The sequence below is a fragment of the Haliotis cracherodii genome, unplaced genomic scaffold (assembly GCF_022045235.1).
Source record: "Haliotis cracherodii isolate W230 unplaced genomic scaffold, xgHalCrac1.p SCAF_7, whole genome shotgun sequence".
In the NCBI taxonomy this organism is placed as follows: Eukaryota; Metazoa; Mollusca; class Gastropoda; order Lepetellida; family Haliotidae; genus Haliotis; species Haliotis cracherodii.
In genome coordinates, this window is record NW_027266330.1 from 33,633,448 (window position 1) to 33,651,777 (window position 18,330).

An 18,330-nucleotide genomic window follows, 5' to 3' on the forward strand; every position below is an offset into this window, starting at 1 on the left:
GTGGATATGACTTTCATCTTACCATAAATAGTTACAATCATTGGCAGATTATAAGGTAATTTTGACATAGGATGTGGTGATGTTAGATAAATACAGGATGTCGATGATTTGAAATCTGTTTGTGCCAGAGTTGAGTGGTGTTACGTTCGCGTGCAACTGATAGGTTTTCGCTTTTTGTGGGAGAAGGACCACTAAACGTATTGCTGTCTTTCAGACCAGGATCAAGAACTGCTCTGTTCAAGCCATGACGATATCCCGTGTACTCGTCCTTCTTGCCTTCACAGGTAGGTTTATTTGATTTTTTTTATAAACCATTAGACATTACAGACAAAACACAATGGTGATTGAACGATTTGCATCACTTGTTCGAGTCTTTTCCCTCTTACATAATGTTCATGCGATCAATACACAGCAGCACAGAATAAATACATAACTTGGACAATATTGTTAACTTCATGTCCACGTTTATAAACGTAATAAACTGCCTGGCAAAAGAAAGTATATCCCCATATTTGATGGTGGCTTAGAATGAAGCAAACAAGTCATTGTTATTCGGTGGTAATGTATGTTATATGGGCATCATAGTGGAGTTTTTAAACCTTAAGTTTCGTAGACTGTTTTGAGCCTAGTAACGTTTGAACAACGTGTTTAATGTTTCTGTGTGTAGAGTTTCGTCCCTTATAGGCGCCAGAAACTCATGATTCCAGGATTTGTCCTGATTATGGTACTTGGTTTGTCAGCACCATAAGCGTACTCGTGGGATTAAAAAGGCCTTATGATCACTTTGAGCTCCCTACCCACATTCAGCTCACACGCCGTGATATATGGGGAAAATATTAAAAGCTTAAACGCAACTCACTCACTAACTGGGGCGGTGGGGTAGTCTTGATGTTGCTGGAACTATTGCTCAAAGCGGCATTAAACCATACTCTCTCACTCTTCTGGATGCATTGTACTTACCGCAGTAAAACGAAATCTCCATGTATCAGAAATGACTATAAATTTAGTCGTTGTCAGTTGACATGAGTCTTTATAAGAACTGCATTATTTTTAAGAGGGATGCAGTGCAAATTATAATTAACACCCTGTTTTTTAAATATATACGCAAATTGTTTTCCTAGTTGTATATGAAATGTGCTCAGTAATGTAACCTGTTGATATGCATGCGTGATGCACAGCTGCAGCTGCAACTCGCCACTTCCGGAAGAGAGACTGGGTTCCTCCCGTAGACGTGGCTCAGTGCCAGGAGCTGGAACAACAGACGCTGAACAACCTCACCGTTGTCAGGGAGATAATGAGAGGCGACGGTCTCAACACTTTGGTTACTGATGGGGCCTTGAATCTAGACTGTTCGTAAGTCGAACTGTATTGATGTTGCTTTCTGTTTTCTGTTTTTTACACTGTTATAGTGAGTGAGTGAGTATGGTTTTACGCCGCTTTTAGCAATATTCCAGCAATATAACGGCGGGGGACACCAGAAATGGGCTTCACACATTGTACCCATGTCGGGAATCGAACCGGGGTCTTTGGCGTGTGAGCGAACGCTTCATCCATTAGGCTACCCGACCAACACTACACTGTTATATATTGTTGATTTGTTTTATTTCTAAGCAAAGAGGAAGGTTATGTACCTCCTCAGCACAGATCCCCAACACTCCTTACTCACGTCATTTACATGGATGACCTTGAACTTATTGCCAAATCAGAATCAACACTAAAAAACAGATTGTTATTGTCGAGTCCTTCCCTGATGATATCAGTATGACCTCTGGACTCGACAAATGCAACATTCTTCATCTGAATCGTGGCAAGGTAGAAGAAATTGATAATTTCAAGGAAGGGCAGGCCTATACGAAATTAGGTACATAAAGGTTAGGGATAAACTCCAGAATGCCCATATCAAATTAAAGAGTTTTCGGGCCGAATACAAATGCAGACTTAAGAAAATCTGGAGTTCAGAGCTGAACGCTCGCAATAAAGTTTAAGCCACAAATACTTAAGCGTACCCGTCCATTCATATTTTTTGTGTGTTTTGATAGGACGAACCAAAAAATTAAGGGTATTTACACCCTCTCACAAAGAAACATGTCAGACACTAGATCTCTCCACCCTCCCTCTACCCTCAATCACTTATATTTACCTATTATAATAGGAGTACGTGGTTGGATTAACGTGGAGGCTCTTCATGACATAATTGTTTTGCGCACTTTTGCACACATTTATTTGTCTGATGATCCTCTTGTGAAGCATGTCAAGACTCCTGATGAAAACAAGGCATTCCACAGTTTTCTTAAACGAGCCAAGGATGTGGGACATAATTTCAATGTCAATGTTGATTTTGTTGATGGTTCTGTACTGCTGGACGGTACATAAATGAGTGTCAACCAAATGAAGTGCCGTATCAAGTCGGCCCAGACTCAGTTTTTCAAGGAGAGGTTATCTGAACGACCACTGCATCGAATTTATGTGCAGTGTGTTGAGAAGATCAGCAATCCTGCAGAGTCCTTCGCTTGGATGAAGGCGTCTGGCCTGAAAAGTGAAACAGACTTACTTCAAGGCATTCTGTTTGCTGCTCAGGACCAGTCACTTCCCACTCGAAAACGTCAATGTGTGATTTTGCATCAAAATGTAAATATGAAATGTAGATTATGTTATGAATTTAATGAGACTGTCCAACACATTGTCAGTGGATGCCCAGCTTTGGCACAAACACAGTATCGTTAACGACATGATGGTGTAGCTCGATCATTGTATTACCGTCTTCACCATGCTTGTGGTTTTGACACAGAGGTCCCCCCATGGTACGACCCGGAATATGTAGAGGGCGTCATGGAAAATGATAAATACAATATTCTTTGGAATAGACCCATTTACAGCCTCAGACGTATCCAGGCCAACGAACCTAATCTTGTCCTTTTTGATAAATCCAATGAAATCATTTATATCATTGAATTTTCTGTCCCTTTTGACACTAATATGATTGACAAGATTGAGGAAAAACATGGCAAATATGGGGACCTCGCTTCCGAAATGTCACGCTTTCATCCCAAGTACCAAGTTGTCCGACTCCCCATTGTTCTCTGGGCCTTAGGTTTGGTAATCCCAATCTGTTGACTGACATTGGGAGAGTACCCGGGATTGCTACCAGGAATACAGCCCTTCTGACAATCTGGGTAATGCAGAAGGCTGCAGTGTTGGGGAGTCTTCACATTCTCCTAAACGTTTTGACTACGCAGCGCTTCCTGAGAGAAATCCCATTCGCTGTCTGGGCTGCGTGTAGAGGGGGCAAGGGCCCTGAGCTGACGATGAGCCTAACCAGCCTGACTGTGCCAGGATCACCCAAACTCTCTTTGATGCATTTTTTCATTTTAATCTGTAAATAATAACAATAATAATAATAATAATAATAATAATAATAATAATGATGATAATGATAATAATAATGATGATGATGATGATGATGATGATGATGATGATGATGATAATGATAATAATAATAATGATGATGATGATGATGGTACAGGGCGGCTACACTGAGAGGAAACAAAGACATGATCGATGAAGCCTGGGGTATGTGCGTCAGCAGCTTGGATCTCGATGTGCCGTTCTTCACCGCCGTCTACACCTACATCTGTGCCAACCAACAAGGTAATGATCAGAGACTCAAAGTAATTCACAGATGCCCCAGGTAGCATGATGCAAACGACGACAAAGAAAACTAAACGTCTTCGCGGATTCTAACGAATTCAAAACGTCAACGAACTATGCCAGTTTAGTCTTTCCACCTTCATTGTACTGGTCAACACGTCGTGACAAAACCGAAAACTAGGTTTGATCCAGTTCACTCACTAACTACTGAATTTCAGGTGTTTTCAAATATTTGGACGCTCAGCTTGAATTAGCTGTAATCAAACTCGACCATACATTGGTGCACGCTCAAACTACATGCATAATGTACTGGTATCGATTGATTGCACGTACATGGAGATGACAAGTTTAGCTACACATTCGTGTATGGTATATATTTGATTGGTTTTGATATGTTGTATTATTAGTTTACCCCGACGCCCTGCTAAATAGCATCTAAATGGCACCGACCTGTAAATAATGGAGTCTGTACCGCACAGACAAGTGAGGCACACTATGGGCAATGTCCCACGCACCTGAATACGATACCAAACATTCAATAAATTTTCTGCTTCAAAATGACCTAGATCTGTGCGGTTATTATGTTTTAGTGAGAAACAGTGAGAAAATTTTAACATTCTTTCCCACCCACCCAAAAAATAAAAAAATAAATAAAAAATAAAATAAAAATAATAACAAATAAATAAATAAATAATTTAACAAATAAATAAATAAATAAAAAATAAAAAAAAATAAAAAAAATAAAATTTCACCTCTCTTTTCAGAATACAAAATCTCAGCCATACTGTTCAAAGGAGCGTTAAACCCAACTCACTCACCCACTCACTATAAGAATCTTCATGTAACGTTGTTAAAGTCTATATATTGATGTTTTTGCAATATATTTTTCATTTTAAAGTTTTCTTATTTTATAAGCATATATAAAAGCGACAAAGCCCTTCCCATTTCCATAAAAAAGGTCGATTGTACGATTCCGACCATATGATAGGATGAGGGATCACTAAAAACAGTGATGATAGTGTTCGCAAAAAGGCGAGTGTATCTTGCCCCACCGGTGGTACCCGTCCCAAACACATAGTACTGGATGACCTTTGTGTTTTAAGCCTTCGTGCAGTCGGAACCATGTCTTAGCAGTGGTGGCCCGGTGGAAGCGAGACGTAATTGTCACATGGAATCCAGGGACTATGAAGCGAAATGCCGGTAAGATTATGATTGAATAGTGGGGTTTCATGTAGATAGATTATAAAGTTCGGTGTTCGAATTTTGAAAGCGTGAGGTTGCTATCCGATATATATGCATATGGTCACCTGGATCTCTCTGAATAATTTGCGGATAAAAGATGTGAAGCTGGTCATAAATGAGTGAGTGAGTGAGTATGGTTTTACGCCGCTTTTAGAAATATTCCAGCAATATCACGGCTTGGGTCACCAGAAATGGGCTTCACACATTGTACCCGGGTCTTCGGCGTGACGAGCGAACGCTTTAACCACTAGGCTACCCGACCGCCCCTGAGAGTAAATGAGTTCAGCTACATGTTAAATATTTATTGAACAAAAGTATATTTTAATTAAGGGAGGTTCCCACTTCCTACAACAGGAAAAAGCGGGCGCAGCTGAAACGCTTACGTCTTACTATTGACTCGGTAAGAATATGGGAATTGTTCCTTTAAAAATGGTTCTCGTGTTCATACGCCAATGTGGCTTTGAACTTTTCTCGGAATGGCATGGTTGGTTATGAATGCGATACAAGGATTGGTAAACTGCGTGTGAGTGAATGAATGTTGTTTATCCCCGCAATCAACAATACTCTTTCAGTGTGACAGCACCTTGTACATGATGGAGTTTTCGTCATACTTATTCTGATTGTTAAAGTAGACGTTGTAATTGATATGATTGATCAAATGCAACCGATTAATTATCCACTTTTCAGTCAAGAGCCTGTTTGCATTGAGAACAGCCTCAGCAACCGACCTGAGTGTTCAACCGACACAGCATCTCTACTTCGGGGCATGGCTGGCATTGAATACAGCGTCTTCATGGACGACTGTCGGTACCGAATGTAAGTTGCAACACAGCGGGAGTGACGACTGAAGCGGTCAGATGTGCAGTTATTACTTGTTAAGAGGCTAATCATCACGATGTACCTGAGTACCTCGTCCGTGGTCTAGTGGACGCATCTAGCATCTGCCCGGAGAGCACAGGATCGGCGTTTCAATCCCTAGCCGCGTAATACGACATCAAAAGATGCTTAGTGTCGTTTCCTGCCCGGTGCTGGCCTTAAGGGGATAAAACAAAACTGATCGGCTCGGATTTAATGACAGGGTATTCCTGTTGAATAATGGCATGATGTTTCAGTGGATTAGCTCTACTGTAATTTGAATGAGTGTGAGCTGCAACTCTGATTGGCTGTAAACATTCTTACCATGAACTGGATCACGGAAAAACCCTGGACGTTTCACTGTACACAAATTTGTTTTGTCTCAATATTATCGCAATCACTACCCTAGTTAACAAATACACAAGCAACTCACCCCAGGCAAATTTTTTTCTGTTATCTCATTATATTAAAGATGATAGCATATATTTAGAATACAACTACAGAATATGACCCCAGACTTGACAATGGGCTCACTTAAAATATTATTACGTTTTTGGTTAATGCCGGTCCAGCTGCAATATTGCTGAGGCGGCGTTTGACTCGCTGACTCCGGTTACCTCCTCATCCCTGGTTATGCATCATGTGTTTGTTGCTTCACCCCGTAGTAAACGTTATCCCAACTAGACCCGTGAAGATCCGGGGCCGAATAGGTCTTCAGCAACCAATGCTTGTCTTAAAAGGCGACTATGCTTGTCGTAAGAGGCAACTAACGAGATCGGGTGGTCAGGCTCTCTGACTTGGTTGATGCATGTCATCGTACCCCAACTGAGTGGATCGATGCTCATGATGTCAGTCACTGAATTGTCTGGTCCAGGCTCGATTATTTACAGACCGCCGTCATATAGATGGACTATTGCTGCGTGCGGTATTAAACAACAAACAAACATGAAAAAGATCGAGTCTGGGCCAGGTAAACCAGTGGCTGGGGTACTATGGCACACTGACAAATTGACATATTATCAGGGCCTCGTTCCTCAAAGCGATCTTAGCGCTACGATAATCGTAAACCTATGTTAGAGTATGGCACTTACGATCACCTTAGTGCTAAGATCGCTTTGTGGAAGGGGGCTCTGGTCGCCATTAAATAATATCTGTGTTGTTGATGTGTTACCATTTATCATTCATTTACCTCCTAATAATTAAATGTATATTTTTTCGTTTCAGATACTGAATTATGGCTGATGACCGTTTTCCGGAAAAAGGTTCTGGTTCCCTTCGAAGCTGTCCGTACACTGTATGGTCTCGAATAACACGTGTCAATCCAGAAGACGCGACACTGGTTATATCGCATGTTGTCTCTGTTTAATGGTGTTCTCTTTCTTTGATAAAATAAAAATGATGTTCCAACTTCCTGTAAGTTCCTTGGTTTGTCAGTGGAAAGTATCCATTACTTTTTTAAAATAGGGGCTGTCGGGTAGCCTAGTGGTTGCAGCGTTCGCTCGTCACGCCGAAGACCCGGATTCCATTCCCGACATAGATACAATGTCTGAAGTCCATTTCTGGTGTCCCCCGCCGTGATATTGCTAAAAGAGGCGTAAAACAATGCTCACTCAGTCACTCACTTCTACAATATTTGCCTTCTTCATTACATGTTTACATTGAAATGTTGGATAGATGTATATATTGATAGATTATTTCATGGTCTTTACTCTCGGGTAAGTATGACTGACACAAAATTATTTCCTTTGTGTCAACACAGTTCTCTCTGCATGCACTTCACAAGCACAGCGATAGGCGGAATACCTGACGTCACATCACAAGAACACCGATGAGCGGAATACCTGATGTCACATCACAAGCATAACAATGAGCGGAATACCTGATGTCACATCACAAGCATAACAATGAGCGGAATACCTGGCGTCACATCACAAGAACACCGATTAGCGGAATACCTGACGTCACATCACCAGAACACCGATGAGCGGAATACCTGATGTCACATCACAAGCATAACAATGAGCGGAATACCTGACGTCACATTACAAGAACACCGATGAGTGGAATACCTGACGTAACATCACAAGCACAACGATTAGCGGAATACCTGATGTCATATCACAAGTACAACAATCAGCGGAATACCTGACGTCACATGACAAGCATAACAATGAGCGGAATACCTGATGTCATATCACAAGCACAACGATAGGCAGAATACCTGACGTCACATCACAAGCACAACAATGAGCGGAATACCTGATGTCATTTCACAAGCACAACGATTAGCGGAATACCTGATGTCATATCACAAGTACAACAATCAGCGGAATACCTGACGTCACATGACAAGCACAACGATTAGCGGAATACCTGATGTCATTTCACAAGCACAACGATTAGCGGAATACCTGATGTCACATCACAAGCATAACAATGAGCGGAATACCTGACGTCACATTACAAGAACACCGATGAGTGGAATACCTGACGTTACATCACAAGCACAACGATTAGCGGAATACCTGATGTCATATCACATGTACAACAATTAGCGGAATACCTGACGTCACATGACAAGCACAACGATTAGCGGAATATCTGATGTCATTTCACAAGCACACCGATTAGCGGAATACCTGACGTCACATCACAAGCACAACGATTAGCGGAATACCTGACGTCACATCACAAGTACAACAATCAGCGGAATACCTGACGTCACATCACAAGCACAACGATTAGCGGAATACCTGACGTCACATCACAAGCACAACGATTAGCGGAATACCTGACGTCACATCACAAGCACAACGGTTAGCGGAATACCTGACGTCACATGACAAGCACAACGATTAGCGGAATACCTGACGTCACATCACAAGTACAACGATTAGCGGAATACCTGACCTCACATGACAAGCACAACGATTAGCGGAATACCTGACGTCACATCACAAGCACAACGGTTAGCGGAATACCTGCTGTGACACCAGAAGCATAACAATGAGGGGGATATCTGACGTCACATCACAAGAACACCGATTAGCAGAATACCTGACGGCACACCACTAGAACACCTATGAGCGGAATACCAGACGTCACATCACAAGCATTTCAATGAGCGAAATACCTGACGTCACATCACAAGAACACCGATCTGAGCAATACGTGACGTCACATCACAAGCACAACTGAACAGAGAATCACACTTCAGCAGATATGCAGGCGATGAGTTGGTCTACTCTTTGTAACTGAACAGAGAATCACACTTCAGTAGATCTACAGGCGATGAGTTGGTCTACTCTTTGTAACTGAACAGAGAATCACACTTCAGCAGATCTGCAGGTGAATCAGGTGTTCAGAACAAGGGTCACTCGTGCTTTGTTTGCTTGTTTGTTTGTTTAACGCCGCACTCAACAATATTCCAGCTATATGACGGTGGTGAATGACATCATGAGCATCGATCCACGCAATTGGGAAACGATGACATGCATCAACCAAGTCAGCGAGGCTGACCACCCGATCACGTTAGTCGCCTCTTTCAACAAGCATAGTTGATATTTGCGGCAAGCATGGGCTGCTGCAAACCTATTCTACCCCGGATCTTCACGAGTCCAATGTGATGAAGATAATTTTTTTGTATATAATGGATAGTGTTATCGATAAACATGGTTTTAAGATCCGATAATTGTCGCAAATGAACCCTGGAGGAAACTATTTCAAATAATCTCAATACATCGACGCAATGTCTACTTGTCCAATTTACTATTGCCTGACGTTCCCAATATGTTGTAGTCGCTGTATTATTATTATTATTATTATTATTATTATTATTATTATTATTATTATCTACAGGTTAAAATAAAAATTGTAGCAAAGAGGGTTTGGGTGATCCTGGCACAGTCAGGCTGGTAAGGCTCATTATCAGATCAGCTCAGCGCCCCTGCCCCCTCTACACGCAGCCCAGACAGCGAATGGGACTTCTCCCAGGGAGCGCTGCCTAGTCAAAACCACCCAGAACTTTTCGGAGAATGTGAAGACTCCCCGACACTGCAGCCTTCTGCATTACCCAGATTATCAGAAGGGCTGTATTCCTGGTAGCAAACCCGGGTAGCCCCCCAATGTCAGTCAACAGATTGGGATGTACCAAACCTAAGGCACCGAGAACAATGGGGAGTTGGACAACCTGGTACTTGGGATGCAAGCGTGACTTTTCGAAAGCGAGGTCCGCATATTTGTCATGTTTTTCCCCAATCTTGTCAATCACATTAGTGTCAAAGGGGACAGAAAATTCAATGCTATAAGTGATTTCATTGGATTTATCAAGATTTGCTATGGTCGAATCAGTTGATGATTTTTGGTCTAGACCTTGGATGACTCTGGCAAAGTACCGTTGAACATTCTCTATCTGAATCGTATCCTTACCACGTATGCCGCCTAGCAGCTCACACACATAGAATCTAGTAGAGAGAACAATTGTGTGCCATATTTTAACACATACAATGGGGTGGAGATCATAGCTATTTAATCCTACAGATCTGAGTGAGTTTACTGTGCGCCTTGCGTTTTGGCAACATCGCACCATCATATTTGTACATGTCAATTTAGTGTTTAGAATGTGGGGCTGAGACGGGTAACTCGTTTCGGGTGGGTACTGAGTAGGATCTTGGTACCCACAGGATTACCCGGACCTGTGGTTAGTCACGTGATTATATTGTTTAATGGCAAAACGTATCTATGGTTACACTATAAGTGACAAATGTTCACATTTCTTTCCGACTATGCACACATTCCCGCTGACTCTATATGTTTGCATAATGATAAAACATCAGTCAACGTCAGTGTATGCATGACCAGATCAGATTATACGTGTATCTAAATACATTTTGACAAGAGTACGGTCAAACGTTTCCCAATCTGACATTTTGTACCTATCCCTTGAGACCTACAGCAGGTACCCGGGTAGGGTCGGGTAAAAGGGGGGTGGGTACCCTGGTAGTAAATAGGGACTCGCCCCAGCCCTATTAGAATGAGTCCCCCCACGTTACTCAATCTGATGTTTTAATAGGAACACTACCCAGTTGAAATATGAATAGATTATGTTGGGAATTCAATCTACTGAATATAACACCATGGCTTTGAATGGCATTGTAAGCTAATCTCCAATCATAAGGGGACTGTCGGGTAGCCTAGTGGCTAAAGCGTTCGCTCGTCACGCCGAAGACCCGGGTTCGATTCCCGACATGGGTACAGTGTGTTTAGCCCATATTGGTGTCCCCCGCCGTGATATTGCTGGAATATTGCTAAAAGCGGCGTAAAACCATACCCACTCACTCCAATCATAAGCATGCCGTGTAACAGTGTTAAGAGCAACTTGTAGACCTGCAGGTGTGCGCTGAGTAATGCAGTGTCATCAGTAAGCATAACAACTAGGACTTTATGTCCGTATACAATAATACCCCAATCTGAGAATGACGTTAAATGAATGACGTTAGTAGAATCTCATCGTCGTGTCTTTTCATACACAATATATACTACTCAAAAAAAGTTATGGATCACCTGATTCTTTCATATTACAATAATTAATCTCTCATGCCATGACAGATTAACATTACCAATATGAAAGAATCGGGTGATCCTTCACTTCTTTTGAGTAGTATACAAACACCCTTCGATACAGGTAACATTTCCCAGCAAGCCTTTTGGTTTTAAACTTTTTAGCGATGTGTTTTGACATGTTTGACATCAAAGAAACTCAGGTGAGATCTATAACGGAGAACAAATGTGTTATGGGGACCTTTCATTATCTACGCCACGTTTGATTAGGTCGATCTGTTATTCATGGATAAATATACCATACGTGTATTCGATTGGCAAATGCACTGTACCAAGTTATTAAGATGATCACGGCAGATCTTCATGAATGAATATGTGTAATTTATGCAGGTTACCAATTAATTTACAAACCCATATGAACATATATATTACAATTTCATCTACCATGTCATATAATTATATACAGCCAAGTCCCGTTAATCCGACATGGTTGGTTGCAAAAGAGTATGTCGAATTAACGAGTATGTCGAGAATACTTATTAAAAAGTAACACCAAGCCATTAGGCTTATGAGACACAATAAAACATTGTATACATTATATACTATAAAATACATTGACAATAAAATTTATATGTCTCGCTAAATGACTAGTGAAATGATTGCTTACGTTTAAACGTCTTTTAAAGTGTACTGGCTAACAAAGGCTGAAATTCTTTACATTTTAAAATATAAAAGAAAGCGTCATCAACGCTAATATTATCAAATAACGGATTTAAAACAATACATTCTACAAGTAAAATACTTCTAAGATCATCATATAAAGGACATAACATTAAAAAGTGAACTTCAACTTCGACAAACTTTTAATGAACACATTTAAAACACTACATATATATTATTTGATTTGCACAATGCACTTAACCATGTTGTTTCCACGATCACTGTGTGTATATTGGCATATCTTGCCTCGAGAGGGCATAAACAAGACGACGTCAGGGAGACCGATTTGTCCGGATCTTAAAGAACGTCTTGTGACACGGCTCGGATCGGTTATCGTGCTCTGTTGACTCAATGGAGCTGTTGTCTTTCGCGGGTATTCCTGTATATAGCAGAGCCTCTTAAGCAATGCAACGATACTGTTTATTTAGAGAGTGGGTCAAGAGATCGCAAACAGCGGACAATCGAGCGCTGATAATAGAAACTAGGTGGGAAGGCGAGGCTAACAGCCACGATAAAACCGGCCGCTGTTCAAACCAGCAGTGAGCAATTTCCCTCGACGGGACATATTTTTGGCCGAATTAGCTATCATCTCCCATATTACTGCTCCTTTAGGTTTATTAACACCTTAAATATCGGTTGATTGGACCAGCTTAAAGTTACTCCATTTCCGTGTGTGACATCGCAGTGTGATTATGTGAACATACCGATGGGGGTAAACGGAACAGCGGCATTCTGTTGTCCGGACAGCTGTTCTCTGTGGACGAATCACGCGCTATCGGAGTCTATTCATCTGCCATGTTGGAATACATAATCGTGGTAAGGGTAACACCTAATGATCAAGCAATTTCAGGTCAGACAATATGTCACCACACGTTATTGCTAATGTGTAACAGCTGTGTCCGAGACCATTCACCGTGGGACAGGCCTCAGCAGGAGATTATTTTTAACGAGCATTGCCGCGCCTTGGGTCTAATTGATACATTTCTCCTTGCAGCGGTCAAATTGCACGACACATGCGCAGATGCTCTTACCTGAGAACTTCCGTAGTCCAGTAAACAATTTTACGCAATGCTTGAATGCTGAGAGTTAATTCCCTTCGCCTCCCCGGTCGGGTGGCCTGGTGGTTAAAGCGTTCCCGTGTCACACCGAAGACCCGGGTTCGATTCCCGACATGGGTACAATGTGTGAAGGCCATTTCTGGTGTCCCCCCCGCAGTGATATTGCTGGAATATTGCTAAAAGCGGCGTGAAACCATACTAACTCACTTACTCAAGCGCACATGCTGACATTACACTGATATTTGTGTATAGGGTTAAGCACAGACAAAAACTACATCATATCGCTCAAGGGACGAAGAGAAGATCGATAGGAAACATGGTCAATGAAAATGTGAAAATTGCGACAATACATCACCAGATGTGATGTGATTCATCATTATTTTCATTTATATTTCCAGTTCTGCAAAGCATTGTTTTCTATGGTGAGATGAAGTGAGGTGAAATGGGTTTAACGTCGCGTCCAAGATTATTGCACTTATATAGCGACGTGCATGTACGTGTGTGTGTGTTTGTGTGGCTGCTTGTACTAGTCCGGACTGACGGCGATTTATAGTGCTAGCTCACTGAGATACCATGCCGCAGTTTAACATGATTACCCCACTCAGACACAGTATACTGACTCCGAGCCGACCAGTCCTTGTTTTAGCCCCTTAATGCCGAGCGCAGACAGGGTAACAACAAGTACCATCTTTTAACGTCTTTTGGTATGACGCGGTCGGGGATCGAACCCCGGACCCTCCGCTCTCCGGGCGGACGCTTGTTTTGAGATTAAGACAACCGTGTGTATTTGTCTCCCATACTAAGCCCGAAATAGCAATAAGTTGTACGCATTTCCTTACGGATCTCTCGGTTAAATATACCAATGATATAACTTGAAGGTGCCTTTCTGCAGTGGTCAGAAGAAATTGTAACTGAAACTATCATATTTCCAACAATGGTATATTCCATGATCGGGTAATTATATTGCAGCTTTATAAAATAATAATATAAAATTATTAATAATTACCTTAGGTGAGCACTTTGATACACAGCCGGAATTTGGTCTCAGGCTGAGTATGGAGACTGATACACGCTTGTATTGTTTCTTGCGTACAACTTGAGAAGAACACCCGGTATTTTTACATTAGTATTGTTAATATGTCAAGACAGGACACGATAACTATAGTCATATACTATGCGGGTGTCCTTTAACTTGTATTGAGTGATATGTGTGAGAACATAACATTGCCGGTATCTTGCTTCTCAATGTGTGTTTGATTAACGATTACGACCGAGTTTCTGATGTTTACCAGTCATTGTAGCGATATTCAATATATTTCATAGAGATTTGACTTGATAAGCCTGTTTGTCTTCAGCAATCCGTGCCACTAACGGGATCGGATGGTCAGGCTCGCTGACTTGGTTCATGTATGCCATCGTATGCAAATTGCGAAGATACTCATGATGTCAATCACTGGATTGTCTGATCCAGACTCGACTATTTTAGCTCGCCGTCATATAGCTGAGATATTCCTGAGTGCTGCGCAAACAAACAAACAAACAAACCGGCTGTCTGGAGCATTTGTGTTGGATGATTGATTGAGACGAAACTTGACCTCATTTAAGAGAACAGCGTTTATAATGAACGCACCTTCTCTGACGCTTACATGCAGTGTATATTTGTATCGAATTATATGGATTTATATACGGGTGGTCGGGACCGGACAACGAGTTCGACATAAGGGATCTCCAGATAACGGGTCGGACTGTATAACGTCCCTGTCGTACACCAGGTGTTCAGATAACGTAGAAGTGAGTGAGTGAGTTGGGTTTTACGCCGCTTTTAACAGTATTCCAGTTATATCACGGCGTGTCAGCTTAATGTGGGAGGAAAGCCCGGAGTGATGCAGGTCTCAGACGTTTACCACTTCGGTGAAACCTACGAGCACGGGTATGGTGCTGACAAACCTAGAAACATAATCGGGGCGAACCGGGATTCGAACCCACAATCATAGGTTTCTGGCGTACCTAAGGGACGCATCCTGCACAGCGAATCGCGGCGCCTTAGACGACTGGGCCACCCGTGCCCCCTAACGTAGAAGTTTGCAACGTTGTATAGCTGCACAGACGCCAACATTTCTTTGCAACGTTGTATAGCTAAAACACACCGCCAGTTGTTTGTAACGTTGTATAGCTAAAACACACCGCCAGTTGTTTGCAACGTTGTATAGCTACATACACGCCGCCAGTTGTTTGCAATGTTGTATAGCTACACAGACGCCGCCAGTTGTTTGTAACGTTGTATTGCTACACAGACACCGCCAGTTATGTGCAACGTTGTACTAATACATACACGCCCCCAGTTGTTTGCAACGTTGTATAGCTACACAGACGGCGCCAGTTGTTTGCAACGTTGTATAGCTACACATACACCACCAGTTGTTTGCAATGTTGTATAGCTACATACACGCCGCCAGTTGTTTGCAATGTTGTATAACTACACAGACGCCGCCAGTTGTTTGCAACGTTGTATAGCTACACATACAACGCCAGTTGTCTGCAACGTTGTATAGCTGAACAGACGGCGCCAGTTGTTTGCAACGTTCTATAGCTACACATACACCACCAGTTGTTTGCAACGTTGTATAGCTACACATACACCGCCAGTTGTTTGCAATGTTGTATAGCTACATACACGCCGCCAGTTGTTTGCAACGTTGTATAACTACACATACACCGCCAGTTGTTTGCAATGTTGTATTACTACACAGACGCTGCCAGTTGTTTGCAACGTTGTATAGCTACACATACACCGCCAGTTGTTTGCAACGTTGTATAGCTGAACAGACGGCGCCAGTTGTTTGCAACGTTCTATAGCTACACATACACCACCAGTTGTTTGCAACGTTGTATAGCTACACAGACGCCTCCAGTGGTTTGCAATGTTGTATAGCTACATACACGCCGCCAGTTGTTTGCAATGTTGTATTACTACACAGACGCCGCCAGTTGTTTGCAATGTTGTATAGCTACACAGACGCCGCCAGTTGTTTGTAACGTTGTAAAGCTACACAGTCACCGCCAATTATTTGCAACGTTGTACTAATACATACACGCCGCCAGTTGTTTGTAACGTTGTATAGCTACACAGTCACCGCCAATTATTTGCAACGTTGTACTAATACATACACGCCGCCAGTTGTTTGCAAAGTTGTATAGTTGCACAGGCACCGCAGTTGTTTGCAACGTTGTATATCTACACAGACGGCGCCATTTGTTTGCAACGTTGTATAGCTACACAAACGGCGCCAGTTATTTGCAGCGTTGTATAGGTACACAGACGCCACCAGTTGTTTGCAACGTTGTATAGCTGAACAGACCCCACCAGTTGTTTGCAACGTTGTACAGCTACACAGACGCCGCCAGTTGTTTGCAACGTTGTATAGCTACACAGACGCCGCCAGTTGTTTGCAACGTTGTATAGCTAAATACACGCCACCAGTTGTTTGCAACGTTGTTTAGCTACACAGAAGCCACCATTTGTTTGCAATGATTCATAGCAACACAGATGCCTCGAGGTGCATATTCAAAACATTAAGCATTACAAAGCTAACACCAAGTGTTCGCAACGTTGTACATTATGAAGAGAAACTTGGTGTTTGCGCTATAGTACGGTTACACACATGAAACCGGGGTTTTCCAACTTTGTATATTTATGGAGAACTGTCCGGTCGTCACTTAAATATGCATACTTGTAAAACACCCGAAGCTCGCACTAGGCTCATGGTAACATTATACATAAATAGTTCACCGAGATATAAATAGATAGATACACAACAGTCAATATCCAAATTGTGACAGTACACAATTTATGATTAAATACTTCATATTGTACGGTGGCCCATAAGGGACACGGAGTCTGTTTTTCAATATTTTGATATTTCACTTACTGTTATCGTAACCTTTTGCAAATTAACACGATTTGTCTTACAAATATGTGATAAATCATGTGTAAAGAAGATATTGAATCGCTGAAAAACGAAACGAAAATGTCAAAAACTAAAACGAAAATGTCAAAAACTAAAATGAAAATACAGAAAACTATTGACCTTTTCGTTTTGGTTTTTGACATTTCCATTTTAGTTTTTGACATTTTCACTTCACATTTCAGCGACTCAAAAGCTACTTAAAAGTACATTTTCTATGTATTCGGATGTTTTTATACATGATTTATCACATATTTGTATGGCAGATTGTGTTAATTTGCTAAAGGTTAAGATAAAAGTAAGTTAAACATCAAAATATTGAAAAACAGACTCCATGTCCCTTATGGGCCACCGTAATATTGTTATATTCATTGGTATGTATATATTTGCCATATATTTCTTTTAAGTCTTTCTACAAGTACTAACTTTAGAACTGCCACTTTAGTTATCAATCATGCCAAAGGCCAAGCTGAAAACTCGCAAGCTGAAGTTGGGTTTAAGGTCGCGTCCAAGATTATTGCACTTATATGGTCCACTGAGATACTAACATGAATTATAGTTTAACATGAATAACCCACTCAGACCCAGACAGGGTAACAACAAGTACTATCTTTTTACGTCTTTTGGTATGACGTGACTGGGGATCGAACCCCTTCCGCTCTCAGGGCGGACGCTCTACCACTAGACCACGGAGGCGGTCCGAACACTAGAGTGTAAGTGGATTAAATATATTGGCATTAATAGTTGTGCATTTATTGCACTCATGAGCTATACAGCTAATGGAGAACTAATACAATATTTGACTACAAGGCAAACTATTTATGTTATCTATATGCCTGGCTTTGAAGTATATTTGATATATGATTTAAGTAGATTGTCGAATTGTTCCTGAATGATTTAATGCTGAAAGAATATATAGCATTTATTAATACAAAATTCTATCACTGAAATGCTACTTTCACCATCAAAATGTGTATGTACGGTTATTGTTGGATTATTTATTTATAACGCACTGAACCTCACAATGAATACTCAAACATCTCTTTGACTGATCACTGACTCACGGAATTCTCGCTTCTATTTTAGAGTTAACATTATAACCTGTTATCCAACAAGTATCAGGATAACATATGTAAGCAAACAGATCCGTTTGGATGCGGACATTTCAGTCTTCCCCACCTCGTTATTTACACTGCTAGTCGAGATATCTTGTCACATGTAAATGTCTCTGATGTGTGTCAAAGGTATTGTATTCAGTTTCACGACGTGGAAAGGTCTTCATC

At 41.5% G+C, this 18,330-nt stretch overlaps 1 protein-coding gene across 2 annotated transcripts; it reads left to right on the forward strand.

Annotated features, from left to right (window-relative positions):
• Positions 1 to 118: 118 nt before the first annotated feature.
• LOC139447192 (uncharacterized) lies at positions 119 to 7,156 on the forward strand. Of its 2 annotated transcripts, XM_071228408.1 has the most exons (6): positions 119 to 284; positions 1,179 to 1,353; positions 3,524 to 3,648; positions 4,752 to 4,848; positions 5,578 to 5,706; positions 6,970 to 7,156. In XM_071228408.1, exons 1-6 carry the CDS (start codon positions 245 to 247, stop codon positions 6,974 to 6,976), a joined length of 573 nt encoding a protein of 190 aa, XP_071084509.1. In that variant the 5' UTR covers positions 119 to 244; the 3' UTR covers positions 6,977 to 7,156. The 2 variants fall into 2 exon arrangements, with proteins under 2 accessions (XP_071084509.1, XP_071084510.1); XM_071228409.1 differs by lacking the exon at positions 6,970 to 7,156 and having other exon boundaries at positions 5,578 to 5,710.
• Positions 7,157 to 18,330: the final 11,174 nt, after the last annotated feature.

Coding starts and splice junctions, on each gene's coding strand:
- LOC139447192 (XM_071228408.1), top strand. CDS start 245: ATGACGATATCCCGTGTACTCGTCCTTCTTGCCTTCACAG. Junction 3,649..4,751: donor CATCTGTGCCAACCAACAAG/GTAATGATCAGA, acceptor TTGTGTTTTAAG/CCTTCGTGCAGTCGGAACCA. Junction 4,849..5,577: donor GACTATGAAGCGAAATGCCG/GTAAGATTATGA, acceptor TCCACTTTTCAG/TCAAGAGCCTGTTTGCATTG.